The 19,238-nt window shown below is 38.4% G+C and overlaps 1 protein-coding gene across 2 annotated transcripts in view; it reads right to left on the reverse strand.

Moving 5' to 3' along the window:
- Positions 1-19,238, reverse strand: part of KIF15 (kinesin family member 15) — an 88,911-nt gene that overhangs the window by 61,987 nt on the left and 7,686 nt on the right. The window contains exons 2-7 of one of the 2 annotated variants that reach the window (XM_011981109.1): positions 15,655-15,697; positions 14,638-14,821; positions 11,690-11,766; positions 9,276-9,313; positions 5,491-5,588; positions 3,845-4,024 (exon numbers count right to left, since the gene is read on the reverse strand). In XM_011981109.1, the coding sequence (XP_011836499.1) occupies positions 3,845-4,024; positions 5,491-5,588; positions 9,276-9,313; positions 11,690-11,766; positions 14,638-14,821; positions 15,655-15,697 (620 nt within the window). The remainder of the gene's footprint in view (positions 1-3,844; positions 4,025-5,490; positions 5,589-9,275; positions 9,314-11,689; positions 11,767-14,637; positions 14,822-15,654; positions 15,698-19,238) is intronic. The other variant, XM_011981110.1, reaches the window with a different exon arrangement.

Below are 19,238 nucleotides of genomic sequence, written 5' to 3' on the forward strand. Positions count from 1 at the left end.
ACAATGCAGTACGAAAGTACTCAGTGAGCCCACCATATTTGTTATCGCTTGTTTCTGAACTGTATGTCGGTAGGAAGTGCTCCTGACAATTTCTACTTTGTAAACATTTATTCCCGATTTAACCCAACACCATGACTGCCATCACTCATTTATCCACCAAACCTGGGTAAACAATTATCTTAGTTGTTTTTATCATCTTTTTAAAATGAATGTATAGTTCACATTTATTTTAATGTTTAATATTAGAAGTGTGTTGGGTCCTTACTGGGAAGTTTGGTGATGCTTTTATGACTAGAAATATGCAGTAGGAACTTAACTCTTCTTTGTATCAATTAGTCTGTAGTAAAATTGGTTTTATTATACATTGTTTCACTTAAAGTCAGTTTCCAAAAACCTCTCAGGATGTTAAGTGAGGACTTGTTGTGTTTCCATATGTGTATGTGTATATATATATATATACACATACAGAGAAAAATCACAATGAAACTGAAAAACCAACACCTTAGTGGGAAATCAGTGCATCTCTCTGAAGTATCAATAGATTACAGGGACAAGAAAACTAGCAAAAATATAAAACCTTGTACCAAGGATACATATTCTTGTTAAGCACACATGGCACACTTGAAAAAAATTATTATAAATCCACAAATTATGTCTCAAAAAAATCTCAAAGACTAGATGTCACATAAGACCACATTCTCTGATCCCAATGCAATTGAGAATCAACATGAGATATAAGTTAGAAATCCCACACACTTTGGAATTTAAAATCACATTTCTAAGTAATTAATGAGTCAAAAAAATTATAGAAAAATATTTGGATCTACACGATAATTAAAATATTAAAACTTGTGTGAAGTTAAAGAAGTATAAAGAAGTAAAAATGTATAGCATTAAATACTTATATCACAAAAGAAATGCCAACACGAGTAAACATCCAGCTTAAGAAGCTGGAAAAAGAACAGCAAGATAAACCCAGGAGAAACTAAGAACAAAGAAAATATTAAAGAGCAAGTTCGTATAAACAATAACAACTATGTAAAAAGCAAACAAAATGGCAGTTATGGTAAAGATTGTAAAAATGTGAATACTAGGAACAACTTTATGCCAATATACTTGAAAACTAAGAGGAAACTGAAATTTTTCTAAGAATACATAACTTACTAACACTGACCCAAGAAGAAATAAAATGGCTGCATGGCTCTATTAAAATAATTTTTTTTTGTAGTTGAAAATCTTCTCACAAGACCCAGATAATTTTGCAGCTGAGTTCCACTATATATTCTAAGAATAAGTCATCCCAGGCATAAATACTTTCAGAAAACAAGTAATGTTGATAAATAAAACAAAACAAAGAGAATAGGGCCGGGTGCAGTGTCTCACGCTTATAGTGGGAGGCTGAGGCAGGTGAAATGCTTGAGCCCAGGAGTTCAAGACTGGCCTGGACAACATGGCTAAACTTCATCTCTACAAAAAAATTCAAAACTCAGCCAAACATAATGCTGTGCACTTGTAGTCTCAGCTACTAGGGAGGCTGAGGTGGGAGGATCTGTTAGGCCCAGGAAGTCAAGGCTGCAGTGAGCCATGATTATTTGTGTCACTTGTACTCCAGCCTGGATGACAGAGTGGGACCCTGTCTCAAAAAAAACAAAAACAAAAACAAAAATGGAATAGGACAAAGGAAATTACAGATTGATCTCAATTTTTTAAATTGATGAAAAATACTAAACAAAATATTAGCAAATCTTAATCTAGTACTTTATCAAGTTAACATGTTAAAGAAGAAAAAACACAAGATTATCTCAACAACAGTGGAAAAAGCATGAAACAAAACTTTAACACACATTCTTGATTTTTTAAGATAGTTAGCAAGGTGACTGATTATAAAAGCATCTTATAAAAATCAACTGCATTTTGGCTGGGCGCGGTGGCTCTTGCCTGTAATCCCAGCACTTTGGGAGGCTAAGGCAGGTGGATCACGAGGTCAGGAAATCGAGACTATCCTGGCTAAAACGGTGAAACTCCGTTTCTACTTAAAAAAAAAAAAAAAATTAGCCAGACGTAGTGGCAGGCGCCTGTAGAACCAGCTACTCGGGAGGCTGAGGCAGGAGAATGGCGTGAACCCGGGAGGCAGAGCTTTCAGTGAGCCGAGATCACGCTACTGCACGCCAGCCTGGGCAACAGAGCAAGACTCCGTCTCAAAAAAAAAAAAAAAAAAGAAAAATTCAACTGCATTTCTATACACACCAAACAGTAAATTTAATTTTAAAAAGAGACTATGTGCTGGGCGCAGTAGCTCATGCCTGTAATCCTAGCACTTTGGGAGGCCAAGACAGGTGGATTGGCTAAGCTCAGGAGTTCAAGATCAGCCTGGGCAACATGGTGAAACTCTGTCTCTCCTAAAACACAAAAAATTAGCCAGGCATGGTAGTGTGCACCTGTAGTCTCAGCTACTTGGGAGGCTAAGGCATGAGAATTGCTTGAACCTAGGAGACAGAGGTTGCAGTGAGCTGAGATCACGCCACTGCACTCCAGCCTGGGCAACACAGCAAGATTCTGTCTCCAAAAAAATAAATAAATAAAAATGAAAATAAAAAAAGATTATTAGAGCAACTAAAAACATAAGGTATACTGGAATAAAGTTAACAAAAAGTATGTATGACTTTTATGATGAAAATTATTAAAATTATATTGCAAGACATTAAAGATCTAAATAAAAGAGGAGACATACCATGTTAATGTATGGACTGAATATTGTAAAACATTGTAAAAAAATGTTATCCCTCTAAACTGGTCTATAACTGCAATGTAATTCCAATAAAAAACTCAACACAATTTCTTGAGTATGTATGCATACACACATTTGGTCACAAGTAGAACCTGTCTCTTGCTTGGGGGAGTCTCAATTTAAACAGCTGGAATCAAGAGGCTTGTTGAAGATAAAAGAATAAATTATGAAATATCATACAGCAGTGAAAATAAATGAAATGCAACATAGATTTCATAAACCACGTTGCGTTTTTAAAGTCATAGAGAGCTAAATATGTGTTTTTTCAAACTCAAAAAGAGGCAAAACCACATATATATTGATTTAAAAGTGGAAGAAAATGATAATGACATTCAACTTAGTGCTTAATTTTGGAGAGGAGCCAGGGATATGGGATAGGGAGGACAGGTATCCTATTTACCTATTTATAGTATATTTAAAAAACCAAATATCACCAGTAAATAGGATAGTACTGGTGATACTAGGGTCTTTAAATTATCTAAAAGCCTTCTGAATGTTCACTTTAACATTATGCTTGGTAACTTACATGTGTGTGGCAATATTTTATATGTGTCAAATGCTACATAATAAAAAAACTTTCAAATCATTGGACCAGATCAGATTTCATAAAAACTTATCTAGGATATTTTGTAAATTCCTGTCAAGAGGTTTGCTTATCCTGAGCTGAATGCTCAAGATAAGTTAGCTTTTGACACCTAACAAGCAAGCAACACAGAAAAGAACAGCCAGCTGGTTTAAAGGCCAGAGTTCCCAGAAGCCCCTCAAACAGGCATCTCCCAGGAGGAACCACTAAAGACATATGGACAAGTAAGAAACTGATTATACAATGTATCATCTTATTTCTGTTTAAGTTGCCCTTTCCAGGTTGCCATTTTGAAAGACTCTTGGAATAGAATAAAATACTGCCATATTATTTTATCTTTACTTCTCATGAACATTCTGTATTATGCCTTTATGACATATTTTTGGCACCTCAATTCTTGCTTTTTTGAGATTGGGGTGCTTTCACAGCAGGTTTGTTGCCTAAGCACCAAATAAGTACTCATTGCAGGGTACCTGATAGGCTTCAGCAGCTGAGGTTACCACCTGCTCCACTGCACCAACAACAAAGACTCCCTTCTTGATATGCTCCCTTAAGTACAGTCCAGCTGATGCAGAGTCCAGTAGGTCATATATCTGCTCGTTGTAGATTTCAATAAAGGAACACTTACAAAGGAAACTCTTCCCAGCTCCAGCCTGTAAAAAAGAAGCCTCGTTTAGATACATTATTTTCATGTGTTCATACCTAGTTTTCATAAGCATTAATTTTGCACTTGCTTCACAAGACATAAATCTCCTACGCTATTATCCTTTAATACAATATAAGATACCTAAAAGTAAAAAAATCTAGATAACTAGTTTTTTGTTTTGTTTTGAAATGGAGTCTCACTCTGTCACCCAGGCTGGAGTGCAGTGGTGTGATCTGGGCTCACTGCAAGCTCCGCCTCCCGGGTTTGTGCCATTCTCCTGCCTCAGCCCCCTGAGTAGCTGGGACTACAGGTGCCTCCCACCACACCCGGCTAATTTTTTGTATTTGTAGTAGAGATGGGGTTTCACTGTGTTAGCCAGGATGGTCTCAATCTCCTGACCTTGTGATTCACCTCAGCCTCCCAAAGTGCTGGGATTACCGGCGTGAGCCACCGCGCCCGGCCGATAACTAGTTTTAACACATGGTTATATTTTAGAGCTGCATCAAAGTGTGGTCCCAGGCACCCTAGAGGCCTCCACAGGTGCCTGGGAGCTAATACAGGGAGAGGAGAATTGAGCAGTCCAGTTGGGAAATTCCATTTTTGTCTGTCTTATATATTTGATGTCCTCATAAAGTTTTATTTGAAACAAGTGTTATGTTCTTCAAACGACTGAAAATAATTTATTTTAAAAGACTTTATAGGATTTTTAACCATAGAAATGCATGGTACTAAATTATTTCACTGCCACACAATTTGTGTGTCTAACTTCAGTGTTACAGATAGGTGATTTCTGCAAAGGAGTAAATGGTAAACCAATGTTATATATAAGTTTCTTTGGTACATAAGTAATGGAACATAAAACACAAATGGTTCTAAGCCCCGACTTCCCCAAGCTAAATCAGCACAATTGTGAGAAGGCCCAACCTGGGAGCCAATGTAGGAGGAAAGACCATATCCCCACAGTGATGGAGCCATACCACATGTGGAGCACAAAGACCATGGGAAGGCAGTAGCAGGTGCTACAAAGATGGCGAGGATGAGTCCATCACTGCTGGATGCCATGAGGATTTAGGGACACCTGCAGTCACCTGTGAGCCTAGGTACAGGTAGATGATTAGGCTTAGAGTATTAATGTATCTGTTTTCCTCAGCTGAGATTTTCTTTACAGTTTCTCTCTTGCAAAATATTTTTTTTGAGAGCCCCAGAAGCATTATTTTCCTTTCTTGTAAACTAGCAATTTGGGATAAAGGATAATGCATGTTTTATAAACTAAAAACTCAATTGAGATAAAACAACTCAGAATCCTTAATATTATCCTCAGAACTGAAACGTTTTCTTATACCACACTAGTCTATCCACATTGTAGAGTAGTACCATTCATGCTCCACCATGTATCATGAGCTAATTATCAGTAGTTACCTATTCAAAATTAGACATTTCATAGAACCACTTTATTTTTACATTAAGTTTTACCTTTTCTTTTTCACGATCAATTAAGGAAAACAAATATTCAAAACTTCGTGGGATTACTCCTCTCAGGTTATGAGAAAAATTATCAGATTCAGATGGTCCTAAAAAAGTTAAAAAAATAAACACTGGATTTTTATTCTATTCCAAGAGTCTTTCAAAATGGCAATTTACATAGAAATAAGATGATTATACTATATAATGATTTTCCTACTTGTGCTCCAAGCAAGTTAAATTTAGGTCTGTGAGAGGAATTGAAATTTTTCCAACTGCCAGGTACCAAAATCTGCAGGAATATCAAACAACTGTACTTTATTGCAGCACATTTGGTCTCATAGACTGACCTGTGCTCCAGGCCTTGGCCCCATACCTTGTGACCATAGGCTAATTACTAAATCCCTCTTAAGCTGCAGAGTTCTCAGTTATAAAATGGGGATAATAATGGTAATAAATACCACATAGGGTTATTGGAAAGAATTAACTGAGAGTGTAAAGGCAAAGCACTGAGAGCCATGTTAGTGCTTTAAACACATTAAGTACTAAAAATCACAATTAGCTAGTTGATTTTTTTAAAATTAGGCAATAAAAGCCAAGCTGGTAAGAAAAGTACTGTAAGAATATCCTATAAGATTTCCATGCAGACAGAAAAATGCAGAGTCTCTATTTTGTTACACTGGGAAAAGGAAGAGGTATCAGTGTGTATGTAAATAGCAGGATTCTAAGGAATTCTAATTCAAGTTATAGCAATATTTCCCAGAAAAAATATATATAGCTAGAAAAGATCTAGATCTATTTAACAATCAAAATATTGGTGAAGTATGCCTTAGAGACCAAAGGAACTAACTAAATGCTGATATGCAGAAGAAAAATAAAGAATAAATTTTAAAATATAATAGTTGTCTTTGGTAGAAGGCCTTGCACCACACCTGGAATATTTTAAATAGTCCTTGTAACCTGTAGCTTAAGAAACACATAACAGAGGTAGAAAAATGCAAGTAAATGAATAAAGAGAATGAATATTAGAACATGCAGATAATTTTACATCATTTTCCTGTTGGAGAATATATTATACAAAGATCAATTTGGTATAGTATGTTTGGCCCCAATTCTCATGTTGAAATTTGATCCCCACTGTTGGAGGTGTGGCTTGCTGGGACATTTTTGGGTCATGGAGTGTGGGGGGGCACAACCACTCGTGAAAGGCTTGGTGCCATTCTCATGGGAGTGAGTTCTCTTATTTCCCAAGAGAACTAGTTGTTGGAGACAGCCTGGCACTTCCTCATCTCTCTCTCTCTTTGTCACTCTCCCTCTCTCTCACTTTCCTCTCTCTCTCTCTCACTTTCCTCTCTCTCACTTTCCTCTCTCACCACGTAATCGCTGCATGCCCATTCCCCTTTGTCTTCTGCCATGAGCTGAAGCAGCATGAGGCCCTCACCAGAAGCCAAACAGATGCTGGTGCCACGCTTCTTCTATGACCTGCAGAACTGTGAGCCAAGTAAACCTCTTTTCTTTATAAATTACCCAGCCTCAGGTATTTCTTTACAGCAACACAAATAGACTAAGACAAAGATTCAACAAATCTTTAATTACCTTCATCATCTCTTGCCTGACCCACTACAGTATCTCCTAATCCTTGCTCTATCCCCTAATAGCCTTTATTCCACTTAGCTTCCTGAGTAATCCTTTTAATTATATATCAGATCATGTATTTCCTATTTGTTTATTTTTAAAAAGAACTCTTCCAATAATGTCACATCATATTCAAAACAAAATCCAAAATCCTCACCAGGGCCTGTATGACCTGGCCCTAGGGTATAGCTCCGACTTCCCATGCTACCAGCCCCTTATCCTGGAAAATTCCACTCTCAATGGGTCTTCTGCTGTTCTTCAAACATTCTTGAGTGTGCACCCACCTCAGGGCCTGTGCAACTGCTGTTCCTCTGCCTGTAAGATTATTCTCTTGGACAGTCTCGTTGTTCACCCTTCTTTCACTTAATAACCTCAAAGGTGACCTCCTGAGAGATCTTTCCTGACCCACCACCTAAAATAGCACCCTCTACTTTTTTCCATCCCTTTACATTGCTTTATTTTAATTCATAGCACTTACTACCTCTGGCATAATTTCTAGAGGTGTATTTGCTTTTAATTGTGTATTCCCCCTGCCTGAAAATCAGAAGGTCCACAAGAGCCAGGACACTGCCTTGTATTCAAGTAAACCAACAGTGTCTTCAAGAGTGCCGGGCATACTGTAAGTACAAGTATTCAATTATTTGTTGTTGTTGTTGTTGTTATAACCTCAGAGAGAGAGGAAGACCTTTCTTACTACAACTCACAATTCAGAAGCCATTAAAGAAGAAAAAGAAGCCGGGTGCAGTGGCTTCTGCCTGTAATCCCAGCACTTTGGGAGGCCGAGGCAGGTAGAGCACTTGAAGCCGGAAGTTGGAGACCAGCCTGGCCAACATGGTGAGACCCCCATCTCTACTAAATATACAAAAATTAGCCGGGTGTGGTGGCGCATGCCTGTAATCCCAGCTACTTGGGAAACTGAGGCTGGAGAATTGCCTTGAACCCAGGAGGTGGAGGTTGCAGTGAGCCAAGATTGCACCACTGCACTCTAGCCTAGGCGACACGGGGGAGGCTCTGTCTCAAAAAAATAAAAAAAAGAAAAGAAAAAAATTCAGCCATGTAAAATAAAACTTTAGCATAGAAAAAAAAAAACCTCAAGTAAGTCAAAAGACAAATGAAAAACCTAGAGAAAAATCTGGAATCCATATCATAGACAAAAGGCTAACTTCTCTGTTTTATAAGGAATATCCACAAATGAGTAAGAAAAAGTCAAGCTAATTTTTCAAATGGGAGAAAAAAGCTTGAATGGGCATTTCAACAGAGAGGCTATTGATATATCAGATAAACATATGAAAGGTATTCAGTTGTCAACAGAAATAAACACACAATAAGATGATACTATACATACTTAAGAATGCCTAAAATGTTTTAAATTGACAATTTCAAGTACATATAAGGAAGTGGAGCAACTGGAACTTCCATATACTACTGAGATAATCACTTTGGGAAACTGTTGGGCAGAATTACTAAAGCTAAATATACATATATACTATGATCCAGCAATTTTCCTGGATACATATCCAACACAAATTATTTCAAAAGACTCAAGAAAAGATGTTCACAGCAACATTATTCATATGGTTGAAAAGTTGAAATAATCCAAATGTCTATCAACAGTAGACTAGAAAATGTGTAGTATATTCATACAATAATATATTATACAGTAATGGAAATAAACTACTACTACTTGCAACAACATGAGTGAATCGCAGAAACTTAACACTAAAAGACCAGAAACAAAAGATACACAATAAAATATTATTTTGTAGAGGATCAAAAACAAGCAATATTAATGATGACAGAGATCAGAGTCATAGGCATTCCAGCGGACAGGGTTTGGTAGTTACTGACCAGGAATCTTGATCTGGTTAGTAGTTATACAGGTGTATAAACATATACAAATTCATTAAATCCTACTGAAAAACTGTTTATTCAGTACCACTCTGTGCCAGGCATTGAGCTGGAAACATAGCTGCAAACATGATTAACACATGGACTTTGCTAGCAAAAAACTCACAACTTGGCAGAAGCCTAGGGAAATCTCCTTAATTTCAAGAGATCAACATCATATATAGAAATTATGCCTTTCCCCAAAATGTTGTAGGTTACTGTTATCACAGAAAGGGTAGATTAAGCCAACAAAAGTTAGTCTTTAATTTACTTACCCATCATAGTAAACGTCTTCCCTGAGCCAGTCTGTCCACTGTAAAAAATAATGTTTTACATATTATTTTTACACATAAAATTAAAAGACTACTCCTATTATAATACTAGTGTATAAGTTTTCTCCACAAAAAGTTAGCTTATTTTCTTTCCATTTTTAAATTCTATTAGATAAAAAGTGAATGATCCTCCTCTTTTCTCTCCAATCTCCCTACAAAGAGCTAACCACTATTAATTGGCAAATGCTTCTGTATTACACAAACATAGCCATCAGAGTTTTCATTTAATCTTTATTTACAAAAATTGGGATGATGCTCTTCATACTGCTTGGCAACTTGTTTTTCCCTTAATTTTACCTCAGATACCTTTCTAGGTCAGCAATAGAGGTCTGCCTCATTATTTTTAATAGCTACACCGTATTCCACAGGTTTGGGATCGTGGAGCATCTTGCAGCACCATAATTTATTTAACCAGAATCAAATGAACTTTTGTTTCCAATTTTTGCTATGCTAACTAATACAGCATTTCCTTTCCTAAATTCTTTGTCTTTAAAAGACACTAAAATCTCTTCATTTAAATATAAAGCAATAAAAAAATTCTTATGCTATAGGTTTTTCTGCAGTGTCATATCTCCTGTTATTCCACTTAACAGAAACAAAAGTAACAAAAAACTAAAAGTAAAAAAGTTGAAGCCAGGCAGTTCCAGCTACTGAGGAGGCTGAAGTAGGAAGATGGCTTGAGCCTAGGAGTTCCAGGCTGTGGTGCACTAGAATCACAGCTGTGGATAGCCACTGCACTCCAGGACCGGGCAACATAACAAGACCCCATCTTAAAAATAAAAAATAAAAATAAAAATAAAAAGTTGTATTTTAAAGATGTCAATCAGGATATCAAAAGACTTTAGCTTAGATTCACAGCAAAAATAGAAAATTTTGAATTTACTTTTTCATTAAATGCCCCCCAAAACTAGAAAACAGTATGCTATAGTTTTTTACCCCCTTCTTCTGGAAGAAAAGAGGAAAAAAGTTCTTTAGTAACTCAGAATGAGAAATGGATATTATTGAGTCCCCTACAAATAGGGTAATCCTACAGATTATTGTCCAAACAGGCACTTGAGAGTGAAGAGGACACTATTAATAATACTTGACAATTGGTATTGTCCTCAGTAAACCAGACAGTATACCCACCCCGCCATGTATTACCTAGCTCTGTCTGCTGAGAAGGCCTAGAAGCAACAAACCAAACACACCTAGCGCCCAGATCTTGGTTGCTAAATACCATGCTCCAATTAAAGGAATTAGGGTTCATTGGTGAAATGGCTCATTCTAGGCATAGGTCAGGGAAAACACAAGATGAGCCCAGAGCATCTTGTAGCATCACAAAGTAACAAGGTCCTCAAAAAACAAAAGGGTGAGCTATAGCAAAGGGACACAAAAACCAACCTCAAGGAGGGCCCATTGGGCAAAGCTGGAACAACAGAAACAACAAGGTAAATAATTTTTAGTATTGGATTATAACCTAAAGAATAAAATAAATGTACATCCATAACATATAAATAATTGAATAAATAAATGTGGAAAACATACAAATCTTTCTTTTTTGTTTTGTTTTGTTTTTTTTGAGACAGAGTCACACCCTGTTACCCAGGCTGGAGTGCAGTGGTGCAGTCTCGGCTCGCTGCAACCTCCGCCTCCTGGGTTCAAGTGATTCCTGCCTCAGCCTCCCGAAAAGCTGGGACTACAGGTGAGCACTACCACACCCAGCTATTTTTTTTTTTTTTTGTATTTTTAGTAGAGACGGGGTCTCACCATGTTGGCCTGGCTGGTCTTGAACTCCTGAACTCCGGTAACCCGCCCACCTCAGCCTCCCAAAGTGCTAGGATTACAGGCATGAGCCACCACGCCTGGCTGGACAAATCTTTCTTACAAAAAAATGTTATATATATAGTTAGACAGATACTCTGCTCTACACTACCCCTCTACCTTCGAGTGTAATCCCTGCTACCTTGATAGCCAGGCAGGGCCAATCTAATCATATGAGTCCCCAAAATCAGAAAACCTATTTTAGCTGCTGTCAGAGGGAGGTGTGACAAAGGAAGAAGAGTCAAAGAGTTACATGTTATTGGTTTTGAAGATAAAGGGGGTTGTAAGCTAAGTAATGTGGGTGGCCTCTAGAAGCTAAAAAAGGCAAAGAAATAAATTTTCCAGAAAGGAACAGAGCTGCCAAAACAATTGCATCCCTGCTGATGCCTTGATTTTAGCCCGTGAGAGACCCAAGTTGAACTTTTCACTTACAGAACTGTAAGATAATACATTTGTGTTGTTTTAAGCCACTAAGTCTGTGGTAATTTGTTACAACAGCAACAGGAAAATAATACAAGCATGTACTATGTATAAGGACACAGACAACAACTTACTATGCAAAGATGGTACCGTTATAACCGCTCATGCAAGACTCCACAATGCTTTTAGCCACAGTTGAGAATACAGACTCCTACAAACGTAACCAAACATATTTAACATTTCATAAAAATGAAAACATTTTTCCTAAATTACATTCTACACTGTAACAGCAAAAATTGCTTACTAATAACATGGTAACATCCACTACAAAAAAAAGGCTAAACTATCTAAGATGATAAAACTTTAAACATAATTACATCTATTAATCTCCTATACAACTATAGATTTAAAGCACACAACTCAACTGTATACAGAATTTTGTATAGCATATTGCATGTAGATATTGTACTGGTACTAGCATAAAAAAATGGTTGTATATCTTCTTTAGTGATTTTTCTCGTAAGTTTGCATTGAACAGTCAATACCTCCATTTTATTTTCATTTTTACCTATAAGTAGATGCAGTCTTATTAAGAATGTAAGAACTCCCAAATCTACAGTTTATTTTTATTTATTTATTTATGAGATGGAGTCTTGCTCTGTCACCTTTAGGGCAATGGCGCAATCTCAGCTCACTGAAACTTCCACCTCCCAGGTTCAAGCAATTCCCCTGCCTCAGCCTCCTGAGTAGCTGGGACTACAGGTGCGCGCAACCATGCCTGGCTAATTTTTGTATTTTTAGTAGAAACGGGGTTTCACCATGTTGATCAGGCTAGTCTCAAACTCCTGACCTCGTGATCCACCTTGTGAAGTGGACCTCATCTCCACCTCCCAAAGTGCTGGGACTACAGGCATGAGCCACTGCACAAGGCCCTCATTTTATGTATCTCTTGGCCAGCTATGCTCCACATAAAAGAAGATCCAAAGACCTAAACGTCGGCCCAAAAACATCTCCATGTATAAGGGAATACTGAAGATCTGTGATGCGCTGCGTGCAGTGGCTCACACCTGCAATCCTAGCACTTTGGGAGGCCAGAAGTTCGAGACCAGCCTGGGGAACAGCAAGACTCCATCTCTACAAAAAATTTAAAATGTAGCTGGGCATAATTGAGATTTATCCTGGAATGAAAAAAAAATTAGCCAAGCATAGTGACACATGCCTATAATCACAGCTACTTGGGAGGCTAAGGAGGAGGATCACTTGTACACTCCAGCCTTGGCAATAAAGCAAGACCCCATCTCTTAAAAAAAAAAAAAAAAAAATCTGTGATGTTCAGTATAGTAGCCATTAGTTATATGTAGGTATTTAGATTTAAATTAAGTAAACAAAACTTAAAAGTCAGTTCCTCATACATACTAGCCATATTAAAAGTGCTCAGGAGCCACATGTGGCTAGTGCCTCTGACGCACTGAATTTTAAATTGGATTTAATTAATTTAAACTTATATAGTCACATTTGGCTAGAGGCCATTGTAGCAAACAGCACAGATACAGGACATTTCCATCACTGCAGAAAGTTCCATTGGATAGCACTAACTAGGTCTTAATTAAGTTGACGTTAATTAGAAAAGCACTTGTTGACATCATGGTAATCCTAAATCCTTAGATTAGGCAGTTCAACGGTACTTCTCAATCACGCACTGGCTCCAAAAAGTGCATCTTCACTAACCTCCAGTGCCTCAGATGCATGAGCAACACTTTTTAAAAAATTTATTTATTAAAATATTTTTATTAAAATTAAAGCAGTTTTATTAAAATGAATAAGATGATAATGATTAATCAATATTAAATTAGTGCCTAATAAATATTAAATTATTCCCCAATGACTATAATAAATTCCCTTTCTTCTGATAACATACTTCTGTATCTCCTACGAGCAACACTTTTAATATAACTAGTGTGTATGAGGAACTGACTTTCAAGTTTCATTTAATTAGTTTAAATCTAAATAGCCACATACAACTAATGGCTACTACACTGAACATCACGGATTTTTTTTTTTTTTTAAAGAGACAGAGTCTTGCTCTGTTGCCGAGGCTGGAGTGCAGTGGCACTATCACAGCTCACTGTAGCCTCAAACTCCTGGGCTCAAGTGATCCTCCTGCCTTAGCCTCCCAAATAGCTGGGATTACAGGCATGTGACACTATGCCTATAATTTCCTATCACTTGGTGGGAAAAAAAAAAAAAGGAGGCTTTTGTCATTCTGCTACAAAGTTTGATGAAAAAAGGAGAAAACTATTTAATAAAATTAGATTTAAAATATTTATGGAATATTTGAGTCTCCTTATTTGAGACAGATGAAATTAAAAAGAGACCAACCCAGAAAGAAATCCTTTTTTTTTTGTTTTGTTTTTTTTTGAGACAGAGTCTTGCTCTGTTGCCCAGTCTGGAGTGCAGCAGTACGATCTCTGCTCACTGCAAGCTCCGCCTCCTGGGTTCATGCCATTCTCCTGCCTCAGCCTCCTGAGTAGCTGAGACTACAGGTGCCCACCACCACACCCAGCTAATTTTCTGTATTTTTAGTACAGACGGAGTTTCACTGTGTTAGCCAGGATGATCTCAATCTCCTGACCTCGTGATTCGCCCACCTCGGCCTCCCAAGGTGCTGGGATTACAGGCGTGAGCCACCGCACCTGACCAAGAAATGAAATTCTTGGAGCTAATGAAGGCCTACCTGTTCCAGGTAAAAAGTAAAGTTTCCAGCCAGGCAAGGTGTCTCACACCTGTAATCCCAGCACTTTGGGAGGCTAAGGCAGGCAGATCACAAGGTCATGAGATCAAGACCATCCTAGCCAACGTGGTGAAACTCCTTCTCTACTAAAAATACAAAAATTAGCTAGGCATGGTGGTGCGCACCTGTAGTCCTAGCTACTCGGGAGGCTGAGGCAGGAGAATTGCTTGAAACCTAGAGGCGGAGGTTGCAGTAAGCCGAGATCATGCCACTGCATTCCAGCCTGGTGACAGAGTGAGACTCCATCTCAAAAAAAAAAAAAAAAAAAGTTGAATTTCCAATTATCATTACCTGAGTGGTATCCACATCTGCAACATGATCAAACATGAAGGTCTTGGGCTCAGGGTTGGAGTGCAGCCGGAGACTCGTGGAGGAGAGCACAGATAAGCATAAGTTCTGCTCTCCATCAGCTGACCCAGATCTTTCTGCAGGAGGACGAATTCGCACAAAAACTTTGATAGCATCACCTTCATTACTAAAGACAAAAAAAAAAAAAAAAAGTAGCAGTGCAGTTTATTGAAGAAAGAAAACTGAAAAAGGATCCAAGTCTCATATTGCCTGTAATGTTTCTATAATGAGTTTCTCCAACAAAGCCGAAGACATACCCCATACAAATTTACCTCTTTTTTTGTTTCTTTGTTTTTTGAGATGGAGAGTTTTGTTCTTGTTGCCCAGGTTGGAGTGCAACGGTGCGGTCTTGGCTCACTGCAACCTCCACCTCCCAGGTTCAAGTGATTCACCTGCCTCAGCCTTCCAAGTAGCTGGGATTACAGGGACCTGCCATCACACCCAGCTAATTTTTGTACTTTTAGTAGAGACGGGGTTTCACCATATTGGTCAGGTTGGTCTTGAACTCCTGACCTCAAGTTATCTGCCCACCTTGGCCTCCCAAAGTGCTGGGATTACTGGCATGAGCCCCTGCACCCGGCCAAATTTATCTCTTTTTAAAGAGTCTCACATGACCCATTCCTTTTACTGATTTACTTCACAACAGGCACCTTCACAGCCCTTTACTTGAACTCAAAGGGAGTGTGAGTTTATTTCATGGAGTAAGTAGTGCTTGTCTCTCATTTCCCTCTTACTAGCAATAATAAGTCAGTCATTCCCAAGGAGAATTATGCTACTGATTCTATTATTTTGCCTGGAAAGTGAGAGGGCAAAGGGAATATGTGATTTTCTCACATTTCCAGCTGGTTGAGGACTAAGTTAAATTTTGAAATAAGTACTCTTTACTAAGCTAAATGGTTGTTTTGAAAATATTCAATCCCTAGTCCTTTGGGAGCTCATCAAGAATATTTTTTTTCTTACCTTGTTTGGTTAGACTGACCATTTGTCACACTGCGTAACTCAGCTGGAATAAAAATAAAAAGTCATTAAAGGTCATTTAAATTGTAATATGGAAATCCTATTCTTCTCTAACATGCTTCTGCGTTGCCTACTATATTCAGCCTCCTCAGATCCCTGGCATTAACAATGTGGTGCTCCACAGCTGAGGCCTGGATTCTATTCTCATTCTATCCCAACCCATTACTGGTTATAACACCTAGTGTCATGGTGATAGAGACAGGAGACAGCCAAATGCCGTCCAGGTCATTGTGCATAACACCTAGTGTCATGGTGATAGAGATAGGAGGCAGCCAAATGCCGTCCAGGTCATTGTGCACAGGGGGCTTGCCTAACATAACCACAGTGAAAAATTCCATCCCTCAACACATGCACAGTAAGGGAAATAAATCAATGCGGAGTGGCTCAGACTAAGGGCCCACATGCACACTGGGAGAATGGGGTGGAACCAATGGGAATTTGTGCCTTATGCAGGGAGAGAAGCCTGGCCTCTTCAGCTGGTGTGTTGTGACCTGGTTCAATCTGTGAGGTGGGAGCCTGTTGGCAGGACCTCCTTTTTTCATTGAGAGCTTTCTTTTAATAAATTCTGCTCTCCTCGCCTTTCAATGTATCTGTGTGCCTAATTTTTCCTGGTCATGTGACAAGAACCTGGATTTTAGCTGAGCTAAGGAGCAAAAAATCCTGCATCATTTTGGTGGCCTGTATAAGGACATGAGTAAAGGTGAATAAAATGTGAACAAAAAAGTCTTTTTCTCTCTCGTTTCTGAGCCTTATTGTCCTCGGACTTCTTCTGAGGGTAGAGGAAACTGTTCCCCTTTCTATCCCCCATTGCTCTCAGGGTAGGGAATGTTGGCCTCATTCCAGCCCAGCCCAGCCTTTCTGTGGCATTTTCCTTCTTTTTTTGAGACTGTAATAGCACCTATCTTTTCTTTTACAATACTGGGGGTGTTCTACCCCTAACCCAATGGCTGCAGGCTCATGCATAGGATGGATGGGTGAGTGGCAGCTCCTTGCATCCCTCCCCTCCCAGGTGGGGCTGGGGTGCATGGCCCAAGGACCCCACTTGGCTGGCTGGCTAGGGTTCCTCACCACATGCCCACAGAGTCTTCCCCTCCCCTAGCCAAGGGGCCCAGCTAGGTCCAAGCCCCAGGGAAGAAACAGCAATTAAAGATTTATCTCCCTGTTGCAGAAACTCATTCACATAAGAATAACAGGTTCTTCCTTGAGGCATCTTTCAAGCCCTGCATTTAAGCTTTTTTTCCTTTTTTCCACCAGGGATTGACTTTTATGTGAGAGGCTTTTTTTTTCTTTTTTTTTTTTTTGAAGATGTTTTACTAGGCCAAGACCCCAACTATCACTGTTTATATTTTCTGTAAGGTTTCAATTATGAAAAAGGATTTGTGAGATTGGTCTTAGGCTGTAGCCAAGCTGGTGTGCTTTCCATGTCTTTCTGTATGGCTCTGTCAGAAAGAAGGGTACCTTAGGATGGGATGCCGGCCTAGGACTCCTAGGTCCACTGTTCAAACCAGTCTGGTAAACTGGTCAATGGCAAACTTTGCTGCAGGCCTCCATCTTGTTTTACGTCCTTGGAAACGTGGCCTGTAACCACGTACCCAGTACTTTGTTTTAGCCTCTGTCATTTTACAATGGTGGCTTGGGTTCAATCCTGGCTTAAGGAATGAGCCCTTTCTGGTTTGATATCTGTGTGACCTTAGCCATTTGTTGATTCTCTTCCCCTCCATGAACCACCTTGAATTTTCCTTTCTCTGAGCACTTGGGAGGTTACCTTTGGTAAAGTTTGGAAGCCAGAAATACTGGCCACTTTACATGTTTAATATCGGGTAATAAGGGACTTAAAAGGATTTTCTTAAAAAGCGCTCAGCTTAATTGAAAGTGGATATCCAAGTTATAAGTATATTTAACAGGCCTTTGTGTTTTTCTCTTCTTGGATCTTATTTTGTTGGGAAAAGGGTTTTTCTCAGTTAACTGAATTCTTTTTCTCCATTTTGTCTTGCCACTCTCAATGCATGCATGGGGGCCCTAAGATAATTTCTGATGGCCTGACACTCCTTGGGGAAAACAGAAAAGGCTCCACGGATTCCATTTTGGGAGAGACCTTTGTTTTCCTATTGGAGACCCAGGAATTAGAGGTGGATGGATCCCTCTCAAAATCTGTTTTTGTCTTCTGGCTATATCTGTTTACTAGGCCCTAGAAACTACATGTTTTCCTAGCCCTGCTCTTAAAGGGCCCCACTCAGAGGCTAATTGTCCAGTTACGAAATTGGTGAACAGAAAATCTTATAGCTACTGGATCTTCTTCTGCCTGTGTAGTTATGTATGTGTTGTGTGTGTGGTCTCTATAAACAAGAGTTCTAATTAATTGGCCTAAAGGAAAATAAGCACTTAGATCAAATATTTTTTAAAAGAAAGAAGAGCTGTGGTACCGTTTAGTTCACATGACTTTAATCTTTGAAAAATAAAAACAGCCTTAAAAATTATTGGTAAAATTCAGATGTCATCAAAATGTACATTTTTGCCTAGGGTTAAAGGACTGTTTTGAATTAGATAAGATAAAGCTAAATGTTTAAACAAGTAGTGGAAGGACTGTAAAAATTAATCTTGCAAAAAAAATTCCTTGTGTGAACATACTGATTAAATTCAAAAGGGTATTATATGGCTTTTCTGTAAATTGAGCATTGAAATAAAAGCACAACGAGGGTCTCTTAAGGTACCAATCTGCTCTTTAGCTAAATCTGTAAAGGGCTGTCATAAAAGGTTTTTGCTTTTTAATTTTGGCAAAATAAATAACTTATGGTAATCTGGAATTCTATTTCATAAAAATCAAATGTTTTAAACCTCTAACACATTCAACAGGCTTCCCAAAATCAAACTTCAGTTTCAAAATTGTCTTTCCTGACACCTAGCTTTTGGATGCTACAGAGGGCCCCTGGCACATCCAGAAGAGAGGTAAACAGATTACCTGACATGTTTAGGTAAACAGATTACCTGACATGAGATTGCCAAAATAATGTTTAATCTTCTTCAGGTTATATTTTAGGGAATAGTATTAATATATGTTCCAAAATTGTATGGGATTTCTAAAATTCTGGTGTCTGACCATCAAAATGGAATCTGTGGTGCCTTTTCTGTTTTTTCCAAGGAGTCCCAGGCCATCAGAAATTATCTTAGGGCCCCATCAGGAGTATATGCTATCAATCACAATTAAGGTTGTTATGTTATTATAAACCACAGAGATAATCACATTTATTTGTCAATTTTGTTTCTGACTGTAACCACCCTGGACATTTTGTTATTCACAGATAATTGTTGTCTTGTTTTCATCCTCTTCAAAAGGTGGTTTATAATCAGCCATAGAACTTTCGTAGGTGCTCTCAAATGCAGGTTTCTGATAACTTTGGAGATTGTGACATTAGAATAAAGAAAAAACAAACAGGACTCATGAAGAGTTGAAATGTTCATGAATATCAAGCTAAACAAGAGTTAACTGGATGGACTTAATGAATACAAAACTGAAGTAATCTTTTTGA

This window comes from Mandrillus leucophaeus, unplaced genomic scaffold (assembly GCF_000951045.1).
Source record: "Mandrillus leucophaeus isolate KB7577 unplaced genomic scaffold, Mleu.le_1.0 Scaffold22, whole genome shotgun sequence".
NCBI classification, from domain to species: Eukaryota; Metazoa; Chordata; class Mammalia; order Primates; family Cercopithecidae; genus Mandrillus; species Mandrillus leucophaeus.